The sequence below is a fragment of the Lycium barbarum genome, chromosome 8, assembly GCF_019175385.1.
Source record: "Lycium barbarum isolate Lr01 chromosome 8, ASM1917538v2, whole genome shotgun sequence".
Lineage (NCBI taxonomy): Eukaryota > Viridiplantae > Streptophyta > Magnoliopsida > Solanales > Solanaceae > Lycium > Lycium barbarum.
The window spans coordinates 113,072,515-113,087,162 of NC_083344.1; the positions used below are offsets into that span (position 1 = coordinate 113,072,515).

General features: G+C 35.1%; 1 protein-coding gene across 1 annotated transcript; it reads right to left on the reverse strand.

The window, feature by feature from the left end:
* Positions 1-12,208: 12,208 nt before the first annotated feature.
* Positions 12,209-14,442, reverse strand: LOC132606761 (CASP-like protein 4B1). The gene is made up of 3 exons (XM_060320387.1): positions 14,000-14,442; positions 13,198-13,333; positions 12,209-12,643 (listed from the first exon to the last, which is right to left on the reverse strand). Exons 1-3 carry the CDS (start codon positions 14,239-14,241, stop codon positions 12,452-12,454), a joined length of 570 nt encoding a protein of 189 aa, XP_060176370.1. The 5' UTR covers positions 14,242-14,442; the 3' UTR covers positions 12,209-12,451.
* Positions 14,443-14,648: the final 206 nt, after the last annotated feature.

The following is a 14,648-nucleotide window of genomic DNA, read 5'->3' on the forward strand; positions in this document are numbered from 1 at the left end:
ATGATATTCACTGATTTTGAGAGACAATACGTTGAAGGGCCAAGAGTCTTTGATGGACGTTTGAATAAAATAAAAATAAAAATAAAAAGTCAATCAATTATACAAGTGCAACTATACGAATTTCATAAAGAACATGCATGTATGAGGAAATAGTCACCATTATCATGATAACACTTAAAGAGATACAAAAGAAATTCCACTAAGCGTGGGTCATGCCAGTGATATATGTTGAGTCTGTAATTGTTTATCCTAATTATAGATAACTTGACCAATACACTACTAAAAAAAACAGGTTTTACCGACCTCAAAAAATGGCTATTTCCGACCTCATGAGGCCGGTTTTGGCCAAAAACCGACTTCAAAATCAGGTCGGAAACAGTGGGTCGGAATTATTACCGACCTCATGAGGTCACAAAAAACCGACTTCATGAGGTCGGCAAAGTTTTTTTAGCCGGGTATTAATTAAATAAAATACCGACCTCATTAGGTCGGTAAATTATATTAATAATATAATGATATGAGTTTACCGACCTCCCGAGGTCGGTAATTTATATGAACATATGATATATTTTGCATAAAACCGACCTCATGAGGTCGGAAATTTGTAATTTCTGGGAATATTATGCATAAAACCGACCTCATGAGGTCGGTAATTTGCAATTTCTAGATAATTTTGCAGAAAATCGACCTCATGAGGTCGGTAATTTGCAATTTCTGGGAATATTTTGCAGAAAACCGACCTCATGAGGTCGGTAATTTGCAATTTCTGGGAAAATTTTCCAGAAAACCGACCTCATGAGGTCGGTAATTAGCAGTTTCTGGATAAATTTTGTCCATAACCGACCTCATGAGGTCGGTATTCTGAAAAAAAAATTGTAGCACCTAGCTGTTACTCCAGCTGCCTCCCTGTCAAGATGAAAATAATTTTACTTTCAACTAAAACGAGCCCAAATAGCTGCCAACAATACACCAAACTACTATAAATACATAAAACAATAAGCTACTATTACAACACATATATATTACAACCACCAAAACATCAAATTCAATTCGAAACTACTTCAAAGTTGAATAAAAACGTCAATCAAACATTCACAAGAGACATTAATTAAGCTACTTCAATCTTCGCAAACATCAAAACAACATTAAACTACTTCAACATTTGTAAACATCCACAAAACATTAAACTAGTCTACAACATTAGACTACTTCACCCTCGCAAATCCACAAATCCACCAAACATTAACATTCAAACATTCTAATCGCAAGGTTTTCTGGTGGAGCAATAGTCAGTCATTTGATCAGTGTGAATCTCACTAATGTTTCACAGCACAAAATGACCGGATGAAGTATTTGCACACTGAGGCTTATGATCAGTGCACAACAAGTTGATGGGATATTAAAAAGATGGGAATGACATATTTCTATATTTTGAAGTTTTTTTTTTTTTTTTTTAATTTTATCTTTAATGACAAGTGATTGTAGCACAAAATTGAGAAGGAAAGAGCATCTTGAGATTTGTGGTTAAGGAACGATGAAACTCGTTGAAAGTACTTTGATCTTTTCATCTCTAAAGATTGCTTAATCTTCATATATAGAATTTTTCCTGCTGATAAATCGGTGGATTAAAATCCTTGCAATTTGTTGCAAGCTTAAAAGTAGAACAATCGAGATGGTGCAATGCAACTAGGAGCTTCTGCAAAGAACTAGAATACTTCTAAGTATATATGTCACATCAAATAAATGCTCATAAATATAAGCAACATAAAATGACTTATTAAAAAAGGGGTAATTTTGAACATTTCACAAATCATAGGGATAATTTTGAAAATTTTCCTATTTTTATTATAAATTTATAAAGATTTCATTAGTTAAGTTGAAAAATAAAAATAAACGCGTGCCAACTTTGTGACGACGAAAGAATAATCGACCTATACCTTAAGGGGTCGTTTGGTGCATGGTATAAGTTGGGATATCTTAGCACTAATTTTTTATACCATGTTTGATAGAAGGTATAAATTTATCCTGGTATAAATTTATACCTTGTACCAAACAAAGTATAAAATGCATCCCATGGTATAAGCTGGGATATCCCAGCATACCCACTTATCCTAGATGGTATAAAATAGTCCCAAGATATGAGATAAATTAGTCCCGGGATTATAATCCCGAAATAATTTTGGCCATGCACCAAACGACCACTAAACGGAAGGCAAAAAATACATAATTTCACAACCACAACAATAATTTTGGACATTTTCCTTCTTTTTTTTTTTTAATCATCATCCTCGTCCCTCCCAACCAAAGCCAAACACAAAACGAAAAAAACAAAACAAAAAAAGAAATACCACAAAACGATTTCCTCATGCCTTAAAACGTAACAAGAAACAGTACTGATAATATTTCTCTCTCTTCAAGATAACGGTCAATAACGGCTATATCCCGCATTTGTAGCCACGCTCCACCTCCATGGAGATGCTAGAAGGCTCTCTTCCCGCGCGTCCATTGAGGGAATCAATTTCTCCTGAGGGTGCAACTCAACCTATAGTGGGAATTCAAGAAATAAGCTCCTATGCTAACATAACACAGCCCCATCAACATCTCTGCAATTACTTGTTAGACATGAAAGGGAACGGGTTATAGCAAAGCAAACTTGGCATAATGGAGTTCCTGCTATCATTTTTAATGGGATGGAATACTATGAAGTCATGGCTGATGAGTGTAGATACACTTAAGTGGGTCAATTCCTAAAAGCTCGTTCACAAATTGACAAAATTATGTCACAATTTAAAGAACTGGTTATGGTTAAAGGAATTGCTAGAGTTGGAGTTTCGACAACTTCAATGCCTTTATTAATTTTACAAACAAACAGGACTTCACTAACATATGGTACAGAAGGGTGCTTGAAATAGACGGAATGCAAATGTGTTTATAGAAATGGTCGTCGGATTTTAAGCCAGAAAAGAATCTTCCTTATGCTCTTGCTTGGGTCCTGCTACCAGGTTTGCTGTTTCACCTTCACACTTGGCTTTATTTGAAACAAACTCTTAGCCTTGTGGATACTCCCCTGACTTTGGATGCTGATACGATTAATAGAACAAGGCCAAGTATGGCCAAGGTTAGAGCAGAAATGGACTTTAGAAAATTGAAAATCGATCAGGTATGGATTGGGATGGAATATGATGATTCATCATTAAAAGGATTCTATCAAAATGTTGAGTATGAGGGTATTCCAAAATACTACAAAAATTGCAAAAAATTGGGACACAACACTATTGATTGTAGGATTCTTGAAAAACTAAACTATAAAAAGGGACATGTTAAGGCTGGAAATGCTGTTGATTTGGCTGTGACTGGAAAACAAGATGACTCTGAAAAAACTGAAGGAAAGAAGGATGATGATGAGATGGAACGAAATCTGCAAGTCAATGGAGAGGAAGCAGAAAGAAAAAATAACAAAGTTCAACATCAGGAGGATGGTGATAGGAATACTGTTACTGAGCAAGATGAAAATGGTACAGAAAAGGAGCAAAAAGGGATTCCTAGTAAGAGATTCAAGAACAAGGCTAAAAAAGAAATCTGTCAAGAAGACTCTAAAAAAGAAAAGCAAAGTGCTTTTCAAGACTGCAACACCTAAAGAAATTGCTAAGGGACAAAAGAAGATCAAAAATAGTTCTGCTACACCTCAAATGGTGGAACAAAGAACAGATGAGAAAGTGAATGACACTAACACTAGTAAAGAGGCTGATTAGAACAAGAAGCATGAGGATGAAAAAGGGAAAGAAATCCAACATTCTGGGGAATGTGAGGAAAGCAATAAGACTATTCAAAGGGTAAGTCAATCCAACAGTACTCATCTAAATAAGAATGAAGAGGACATGGTTAGCAGTCCCAAGCTTCAAAATCTCGAGGCAAGTTCCAATGGGCAGGATGAAGACTTTGAGGAAGGAGAGAAGTAATCTACAAGCTTACCTTCTTATATCAAAAATGTTAAAGCTATTGATATATATGTTGAATTTCCTCAGCTGGATACGGAAAAGGAACGCAACACCAGTCAAGCCAAAGAAGAAGCTCCTATAGAATCCAAAACTAGCAGTGATAAAAGCAAAGGAAACAAGAAAGAAAATGTGATTCAAGACAAGGAAAGAAGAGAAAGGAAGGAGACTAGAGACTTTGTCAGAAATCAAGCTCTGTCAATTGACTCAACAGACACTAGAAACAGCAAAAAAGATCAACTGAATACTGCACAAAGTCAAAGAAAGGATATTTCTACTGACTTAAGGGGCAGAAGCAGGAAGAGAATCAAAGAAGCTAAATCAAAGGCTACAAATATTGAGAAAGGAAAAGAAAAAGTGCCCCTCCCCTTTCCATTTATGATTAGTGCAATCTTTTGGAATATTAGGGGGGTTAGGTAAAAAAAAATCCTTTCTCAGATTAAAGAAACTTTTCAACATTAATAAAGTGGCTTTTGTAGCAATATATGAACCCTTTATGGATATGAGCAAGATTACAAGTTACAAAAGGTATTATGGTTTCCATCACTGTAAAGACAATATCAATGGCCAAATATGGTGTTTTTGGAATGATTATGATAACACTGAGATCATTGCTAATAATGATCAATAACTTACTCTTAGTTTAAAAAATCTGTCTACTGATAAAGGCAAATTTGTCATTGCTGTTTATGGCAAGTGCACTCTTGAAGAAAGAAATGAACTTTATGGCAAGTGCACTCTTGAAGAAAGAAATGAAAGAAATGAACTTTGGGATAGCATTGTTGATATGAATAGTCTTATCGATGGTCCATGGTGCATGAGAGGTGATTTCAATGTTATTATGGACCCTGATGAAAAACTTGAAGATTTACCCACAGAGCCTCTAAAAGTCTGGACTTTATAAACTGTATGAATTCTTGTGGTTTGTGACATAGGATTTACTGGTCGTAAGTTCACTTGGTGAAATTATTGGATTTCTAGCAAAAGAATTTGGATGAGATTAGACAGAATCTTAGTAAATGAAGATTGAGCTGAAATGTATCAAAGTAATATGGTGAAACACTTATCCAGGACTGGTATTGATCATAGACCACTCTTATTAAAGTGTCACAACCCTCAACAGGATTATATCAAGTATTTTAAATTTCTGATCTTTTGGGTTGATCGTCCTGGATTCGTGAAAACTGTTCAAGAAAGTTAGAATAAGGAAATTAAAGGAAGCCCTATGTGGAAGCTTCAATGCAAACTAAAGAGGCTTAGTAGAACTCCTAGCAATTGGTCAAGACAGACCATTGGAGATATTAATGAGTAGGTCAAAGAGTAGGAAGTAAAAGTGGAATTGCTGGAAGAATTAGATGTCATAAACAACACTGAGTAAGGAAGAGCAGATTTAAACAAGGGATATACTGAATATGTTAGATGAATGAATCTCTAGGATTCAATGCCTAGACAAAAAACTCAGCTTAAATGGTTTAAAGATAGTGACAAGAATACTAGATATTTTGATAGTGTTCTAAGAAACAGAAAAAGAAGATTATAGATTCACAAGATCAAGAATCAGAGCGGAAGATGGGTTCAAGGGGATGAAAAAATTGCTAAAGCTTCCACCAAGCATTTTAGCAAACAATTCAACCTAAATCATCCAGATTAGGAGAGCAGAATTACAGAATGCATGTTACACCTCGAAAAAATTCATGTCGTTGCACAGTAAATACACTAACGTAGGGTGAGGTGTATATGATGTTTCTACAAGTAAGAAGTAGTACTTAACGGTTCCCATTAAGATTCCAAAGACGTTTGAGGCAAGAGAAGAGAGTTTGTTAAGAAAGGCGAAGTATACGTTGTGTTTCAGAAGGATTTGCAAAATACCGAGTTAATGTTGACTTAAGGGTGTCTTAAAGAAGAGTTATAACGCCCCTTAAATTGTTAATGAAGTGTTAAACAAGTGTTAAGAAGGTTTCATAAGGCTCGGAGATCAAATGAAATGAAGAGAACAACTTTGGAAAACTGGGAGTTATACGACCAACTTATACGGCCCGTATAATTTATATGGTCCGTATAAGAGACCGTATAACCTGTCCAGAGAAGAGTCTCCACTGGAAGCATTATACAGTTACATATACGGACCGTATATGTGTCTATATAACATGGTTGGGACAGATTTTAAGTTTTATAAAGGAGACCCCAAGTTCATTTATTTCATTTCCTATTTTCTCTCCACATCTCAAGAAACCTCTAGAACTCTCTCCACACTTCACTTACACATATCCAAGGGAAAATTAAAGATTAACTTCATCAAACCAAGGAAATCAAGCGTAAGGGAGTTCTCTAGGGTTGCTTGAAGTGAAGAATCCCTTAGAAGTTGAAGCTAGGGTTTTCTTCAAGTGGAGCATTTCTATCCAAAACCTATTCTTGAATAGTAGTTGACATAAATCATGACTCTTGTTGTATTATGAGTAAAAATCTTATTGTAAATGATACAAATGACGTTAAGGAAGTATAATATGAGAACGAATACGATGTTGTGTGACAATTTTGGTTATGGATGATTTGAAATGAAATTGGGAGAATTGAATAAGGTATAGTTTGATGAAGATTGTTGATTATGATATTGTTAGGTTGTTATTGATGTTTGGGAGATGTTATATCATATGGAAGAAGTTGTAGAAACAAAGGAAATGCTACCGAATTTTCATTAGCTTTAGCCTCAGCTTAAGTATGTTCCCGATTATCTAATCTAGCACGAATTCCTTTGAATGTAGAATGATGAGCTTGGAAGGAAGCGTATAGTCGGCAAAGTAGAAAGGAATAAAGGTATGTAAAGCTAGTCCCTTCTTTCTAAGGCATGATTCTTATGACATGATTTTCCTTATCCTCCATGACCTCCTTACATTTCGAAAACTGTGAGTCTATGTTATAAAGAGCCTCACACGAGATAAAGATAAGAGATATGCTATGAATATGATAATGATGATGATGAGTCTAAGTTTAAAAATGCTAGAGCTCATGATATGATGTTTTTACTAAGCTAATGATACTTTAATGTTACTTATTGTTGTTACACTCACTTTATAATGTTAGTTCCTTCAAGGTGAGGCAGGGTGCTCACGATTATGCCATAATGGAAATCGGGGGCTCACGACCTTACGTCACCCCGACAGAGTTATAGTTGTCTTTGAGTTCTTATGCATGCTTATGATAAGTGTATGATAATGAGATTACACCGCGCCTATATGGCCGGGCAGACACCGCTAAGGCGGGCGGCACATACACCAGGTCTAGATGGCATGGCCAGACACCACTAGTGGGTGGCATGAGATGGTTACCCCGGAAACGGGAGGCCTGGACGCGGGCCAATAATGATCACACCGTACCTATATGGTTGGGCAGCTTATGTATACTTACTTGATATGATGATGTTTATGATGTAAGTTAGCATGCGTTGTCCTGTCTTAATTGATCTTCAGTTACAGGTTGTTCCTTACTTGATGTCTCCTCATATATATATTGGGCATGACGGGGTCCTGTCCCGTCCTTATGTCTAGTACTTTAGTAGAGGCTCGTAGATACGTACGTATAGGTAGTAGATGTCCCATGATGATTACATTGTACTTTTGTATATCATTTTTGCGGCCATGAGGGCTTATGTATATAGACATGTGTTGCTTTGGAGATTATATTTGTTCAGGTTGAGTATGATGATTACCCTAATGTGAGGTGCTCGGTAGTCAGCTCCGGGTATCCGTCATGGCCCCCTAGTCGGGTCCTGACAATGCATTCCTTATATCATCACCACAGAGGATAACAACATGTTGACTACATTACCTGAGGAAAATGAGATTAAGTAACTATTTTCAACGAAAGTTCTACAGGACCATATGAGTATAATGGTAAGTTTTTCCAGCATTGTTGGCATATTATAAAAGAAGATATTATTGCTTTTGTGCATAATTATTTCCATCGTAGAATGCTTACTAGATTTTATACTCATTCTTGTCTTGCACTAATTCCTAAAATTGGCACACCTACTTCTTTTTTTGAATTGAGACCTATTGACCTGAGTGACTTCTCAAATAAGATTATATAAAAAATCCCAGCTATTAGGCTCAATTTACTACTATCTAAATTAATTTCAGAAAACCAAAGTGGATTTGTCACTGGGAGAAATATTACAGATAATGAAATGCTTACTCAGGAGATAGTTCATAGGATTTCAAAAGAAAACAAGGAGGGAAATATTATTCTGAAACTGGATATGGAAAAAGCACATGATAGGATTTCCTGGTCATTTCTTGTTAAAGTTTTAAACAAATTTGGTTTTAATGATGTTTGGATTGATCTGATTTGGAGAAGCATCTCTAATGTTTGGTATTCTATTACTATCAATAAAACTAGACATGGTTTCTTTAAATTCTCTGAAGGTCTTAAACAAGGTGATCCAATATACCCTTCCCTCTTTATAATTGTTGTTGAGGTACTCACAAGGTCTTTAAACAGTTTACTGTACAACCCCAACATCATTCCTTTCTCCGTGTATAGAAATGGTCCTCAGATCACTCAGTTAGCCTATACTGATGATATTGTCATTTTTAGTAGTGATAATTCTAGATCTATTAAGCTGATAATAAAGCAGACTAGGAAATATGAAAAGGTCTCTGGTCAATGGTTAATAAAGATAAGAGTTTTTTCCTCACCAATCCTAAAACTTGTGCTTATAGAATCAATAGAATAAGAAGTTGCATGGGTTTTCTGGGAAAAGATTTTCCTTTCACTTATCTTGTGCTATCTATATTGGTAGGAAAAGAATTGTTTACTTTGATAATATGGTTTCCAAGATTGTTAAAAGGTTAAATGCTTGGCAAGGTAACATGTTTTCTAGTGGAGTTAGAATGGTTCTTACTAAAAGTGTCATTCAATCCTTGCCTATATATACTTTGTCTGGTATTAACCCTCCTAAAGGTACCCTGGAGCTGACGGAAAAACACATTGCCAACTTCTTTTAGTGAGCTGCTAATGGAAAAAACAAGTATCATTAGGGTGCATGGGAAAATTTATGCTTTCCTAATACAAAACTTGGAATTGGTACTAGAGCTATGAGAGATATTGCCTAACACTCTTGCTGTAAAGAGGTGGTGGAAATTCAAAGCTGGAAAATTCTATGTGTGCTAAGTTTCTATCTACTAAGTACTGTCCTAGAATGCATCTTGTTGGGAAAAATTGGGTTGCTGAGAATTCACAAGCTTGGAAGCACTTGCTTTGGGCAAGAGAAAAGAGTGAAAGGTGTATCAGGTGGAAAATAAAGAGTGAAAGGTGTATCAGGTGGAAAATAAACACTGGTACATGCAGCTTCTAATGGGACAACTGGACTGATATTGGTTCATTGGCTTAAATTTGTTCAAATTATATGACAAGAGGCAATTTCAAAGACAAAGTCTAGGATTACATGATAGATCACATATGGAATGCTCAAAAGTTGTACAATACTCTTCCAAACCAAGTTGTTTTACACATTATATCCATAAGTATTGGTCTTGAAGATAAGAGAGACTATGCTATCTGGAATGAGACTGAAGATGGGAAATTCTCAAATGGTTCTGCTTGGGATTTGATCAAAAACCACGGGAATAATGATTTCATGAGCAAATTATGGCACAATGCCATTCCCTTCTAGATGTCCTTCATTTGTTGGAGAATGTTTCTCAACAAACTGCCATTTCCTAAAGCTTTGATGAACAACAAATCTCTGGAAGTAGTGAATTGTGTATGCTGCTATGTGCCACAACATGATGATATGTAGCATGTTTTCATAAAAGGGCAGGCTGCTGATTGTATATGGAAGGATATGGGTGCACCTCTTGGGATTAATCATCAGCATAGGCCAATAAGAACTATTTTTATTAACTGGTGGAATACTAGAACTTATAACAGAGTCCATAAGTTGGTGATTCAAACACTTCCAATTTTGATTTGTTGGGAAATAGGGAAGTCCTGGTCAGCTTGTAGATATGGAGATAATAACAGGTTCTACCACTACAGAATGGTTACTCAATGCATTCGGAACATCAAAGCACTGATTCAAGGTGCCTTTCCATCCATCTCAACTGAAGAAAACCGGAAAAACTTATGCAACAAGCTGGAAAGGATCAAACCCAAGCTGGAAAGGATCAAACCAAATGTGAAATTTACTGTTGTGTCCTGGAAGAAACCTAGCATTGGAATGATCAAGCTAAACACAGATGGTACTTTCTTCAAAGAATCTAACAAGGCTGGTATAGGTGGTGTGGTGAGGAATGATAAAGGAAATATGATTATGGCTTATTCCATACAAGTTGACTGCAATAGCAAGAACCAGGCAGAAGCTTTAGCAGTTCAATATGAAGTAAACTAGTTTATACAACAGGGAATAAACAATTTGCACATTGAATTAGACTCTCTTGTTATCTCGAATATGCTCAACAAAAAGGATACGAACAACTTGAAGCTCAAGCATATTATCAAGAAGACTTCTAGATCATTCAATCGGACTCTTCATAAGATTACTCATTGTTTTTGGGAAACAAATCAAGTGGCTAATTTTTTGGCTAAAGTGGTTGCAACCAGTGGAAATAGGACCTTATACCACTCTCTTCAAGAATTTCCAAGAGAGGTAAAGGGATTAATTCAATTGGACAGACGGCAGATCCCAACCTTTAGGAGGAGATATGAAAAACGTAACTTTTTTATAGTTAATTATGCTTTGTAGTATTGGGAAAGGAATTTGTATAGGCTATCCCTTTCCCAGATTGTTTAAACAATCTCTTTTGTAGGATTAAGGCAAGGTTTTTCATGTCCTCCTCTTTCCATTGTAAGTTATTTCAAATTAAATATAACATGGTAGGGGTCAAGCCAAACTCCCCACACCTTAGGCCCACAACCTAACGGTGATTGCTTAATATAAAATAAAATAAAAATGCCTCAAAACTTCATAGCATTTCGGAAAAACTAAAAGGCAAAAAACAACGGAAAGCATATAGTGTCGCCACTTGCTAGTTAGATTATGCCACTGAGTGATCTCAATGTAGCAATCAAATTTTCTCGGAGCCCGTTTGGAGTGGTTTATAAGTTGGTCAAACCAGCTTATAAGCTCTTTTTAACTTATTTGAGTGTTTGACAAAAGCAGAAAACAGCTTAAGAGCCTATTTGGATGAGCTTAAAAAAAGCAGCTTATAAGCTGGAAACGACTTATAAGCTGTTTTAGGTAAGTTAAGCCAAACAAACCCAATTAATTTTTTGGGCTTATTTTAAGCACAAAATGGCTTTAAGCTGGCCAACCAAACACTAAAAAAAACTGAAAACAGCTTATAGGCAACTTATAAGCCAATCCAAACGGGCTCTAAATTAAGTTAAAAAGTGCTTAAAATAAGCCAAAATCAAGAAGTTGCTCAACCCCAAATTACTATTATTATTATTTTTTGCGTAAAAGCCATTTTTGGTTTGACCATCAACTTTATCCTTTTATTCCTTATATTTTCCGTTGATTTCAATACTACCTTTACTTCTAAAACCCTTTAAAGCATTTTTATAACTGTTATTTATAAAATAATTTTCAGCACTTAAAAGTCTTTTATGCACTTATGCTTAAAAGCCACTTTTTTCCAGCTAATCCAAACGGGATCTAGGTAATTATTTATATTTAATCATATTTAGATACGAAGATCTACCATCCCATTTTCACTGATGTACATTATAGGGTCAAAAATTATTTTCTCGGACGGCAATTCTCTTATCAACTTTTTTTCTATCACCATCAAAGATTGTCGTGGCATGGATAATAACCTCCTATTCTTAATTAGAGGTCTCAAATTCGGATCTTGGAATGAAAAAAATTCTCATAGGGAGCGCGTCCTCCTTTAATGGACCTTGTAGCGTAAATTCGAATTAATTGAGACCCAACACGAGTATAAACACTACTTTTGTAGTTCGAAAAGTGCCAGTGGTAGAGCTTAGCTGAAGTTTCTAGCTATTGTATATATAATTTTAATTTTCATAAAAAAAAAATAAAAAAAATTGCACTCTTAAGTAATGAACATATGCTGACAACTTTTCTGGACGGGTTCAGCTATTCATCAATTAACTTCATCAGATATATAAGGTTGTCAACAAGTTCCTGGACATTTCCAGACTTTGACTAATTGATTCACCAAAAATAAAATAAACACTCAAAAACAGAGAGATCCATGCAAAACAAGAGCACTCTTTTAATGACAAAAATGTTTTTACATACAGATCAAGTTGCACTCTGAATTTTAACACACATGTTTAATTTCAAGCAAACTGTTCAAACCTATGATACATATTATATACATAATGAAAAGGAAAAAGAAAAAGAATAACACATGTACATGGGAAGAATGAAGTAATTCTGATAACAAACAGAGGAATTCAAAGAATTTCTAACAGAATATCTTTAAGTCTCATCAGATGTAGGATTTATTTGAGAGCTTATGTCCAGAAATGAGAGCTGATACAGCCAGAGCAAAGAATGCCAAGAATTCCATGCTAATTGCTGCTACTGAAGAATCTGTGAATAGGTTGTCATTATTTTCTCTCATCCTATTTGTCAGTGGCACAGCAGATGATGCAGCTGATAGTAACAAGTATGCTACTACCTGTAATTCCCCAAAATAGAAAGAATCAATCAATTTCATGTCTCACAATACATTCAATCAAGAGCTATCCTTCAAGCAGCAGAAGCAGAGCCAGAATTTGAAACTTATGGATTTAGAATTCGAGAGGACTTTAAAGTTACTGGATAGAGGGGAGCCAAATTTGAAGCTTATGGATTCAAGATTCTAGCCCTTCTAAGTAAGTGGATTCTAAATTAATAATGTGTACATATTAAATGGATTTCTTAAGACAAATACAATAATTGGACCAATGTTACTAGGTTCAGCCGAACCTGTACCTTGGCCTCTCGCTCCACCCTACTTCAAGGCTTTGGTTCAGAGTTAGCAGTGGAACACGTGTGTGAGTTAGGCACACGTCATGAGTTTTGAAAGGTGAGTCAACTGGCACTCGGAAATTTCTCGATTATAAGAATTCAATCAAGCTCTTTCTTTTTTGTCCTACCCCATGAACAACCAGAGTAGTTTCTCACTAATTTTGTGCACTACTCACCATGTATATTGAATTCAATTGTTCATATCAATGGAAAATAACCAACCTGATCACCAAAGAAGCCAAATAAAGCTAATCTCCGCCGTGAAAATGATTCCTTGCCAGTTGAAAGTTCATGAATGTGTCTCAGTACTTGCAATCCTGTATATAACGTGGACAGAATTGCAATAGCCAACACATACCTGTTATAACCACATCCAAAAACCCAATTCAATTTTCAAGATTAGAAGAATATGTCAGATAACAACAATAACTATTGCAATTCAACTCCAAACATGTCCGGATCAACTATATCAATTCTCACTGTCCACGTCACTCAATTTAAGCTCATTTAAGTCTAGTATTTCCTCTGTCCCAATTTAAGTAAAGGAATTCGGAGTATAATGGTCAAATAACTTAATTTTGATTATGCAAATTGAAATATATCTTTTTAAAATTATTTTATATATTTGAAAACTAGACGAAAAGTATTGCAAGTTGGTAACATGACTAATAATTTAAAATATTTTTAAAAAATTGAAAAACTTATAGTTAAAAAAACGGTTTGACTCCCCGAACAATAACACATTCGCATAAAATAGGACAGAAGGAGTATCATATAAGCTGCGATAAAAAAAATAGAAATAAAAATACTAAAAATGGTTTCTCTTTTTTTTTTTTTTTATAAGCAAAAAAAAAAATTAGAAACTCTCTCTACTTCTACTGGCATATAAAAAGTAATGATAAAAAAACACTAGATCTAAAGTAAGCATACTAACATCACTGAAACTTAATCAGAGAATTGGTATAACCCATACATATCTTTTCTAGTGAAAAAAATAATTCCATAGTCCAAAGGAAGTGTATACCTGTATTCTTCAAATCTATCAAATTTTTGCCAATCACCATGAGTATTGCTAGCCATGACAATAAAAGCAATCACTGAGAAAACCAAAGCAAGTCCGTGCAAAATTAAAGAACCCCTCTTCACCAAATCTTCTCTCTTCCACCTCCTCACTATATCAGTTGCAGCCACCTGACTCTCTCCATTTCCTGCTGCTTGAGTGTTTGCCGAAGCTTCAGACACCTTATGGACATTTTCATCAGTCATTTTTTTCTTAGAATTATTGGTATAATAAACAAAGAAAGGGTAAAAAAGGTCAAAGGTTTATTGATAGAAGTGTGTAGAAGAATAAAGAAGAAGGGGATAGAAGAGGAGGTTTAAAGGATGAGAAGTGTTTCAGAGAGACAAGAAAACTAGAACTACTCTGGTTTGATTTGCTGTAGTTGACAGCTCTGTTTTTGTCGTCATTTTTGAGTGAGTTGGAAATGAGAAAAAGAATGTTTTGCTGAGTGCAAATTATAAGGAGTGTAATGATTGTATATGCTGTTAAAACTTGTATTCCCTTGTTCAATTCACGGGAACCTTTTCCGAATATAACGGTCAAATTTTATAAGTTTTGACTTAAATTTTGATATAAATTTTTTAAATTTGTAAAAGTAAATTTTATATATTGA

Coding starts and splice junctions, on each gene's coding strand:
- LOC132606761 (XM_060320387.1), bottom strand. CDS start 14,241: ATGACTGATGAAAATGTCCATAAGGTGTCTGAAGCTTCGGCAAACACT. Junction 13,334..13,999: donor GATAGATTTGAAGAATACAG/GTATACACTTCC, acceptor TGGTTATAACAG/GTATGTGTTGGCTATTGCAA. Junction 12,644..13,197: donor TTGGCTTCTTTGGTGATCAG/GTTGGTTATTTT, acceptor GGGGAATTACAG/GTAGTAGCATACTTGTTACT.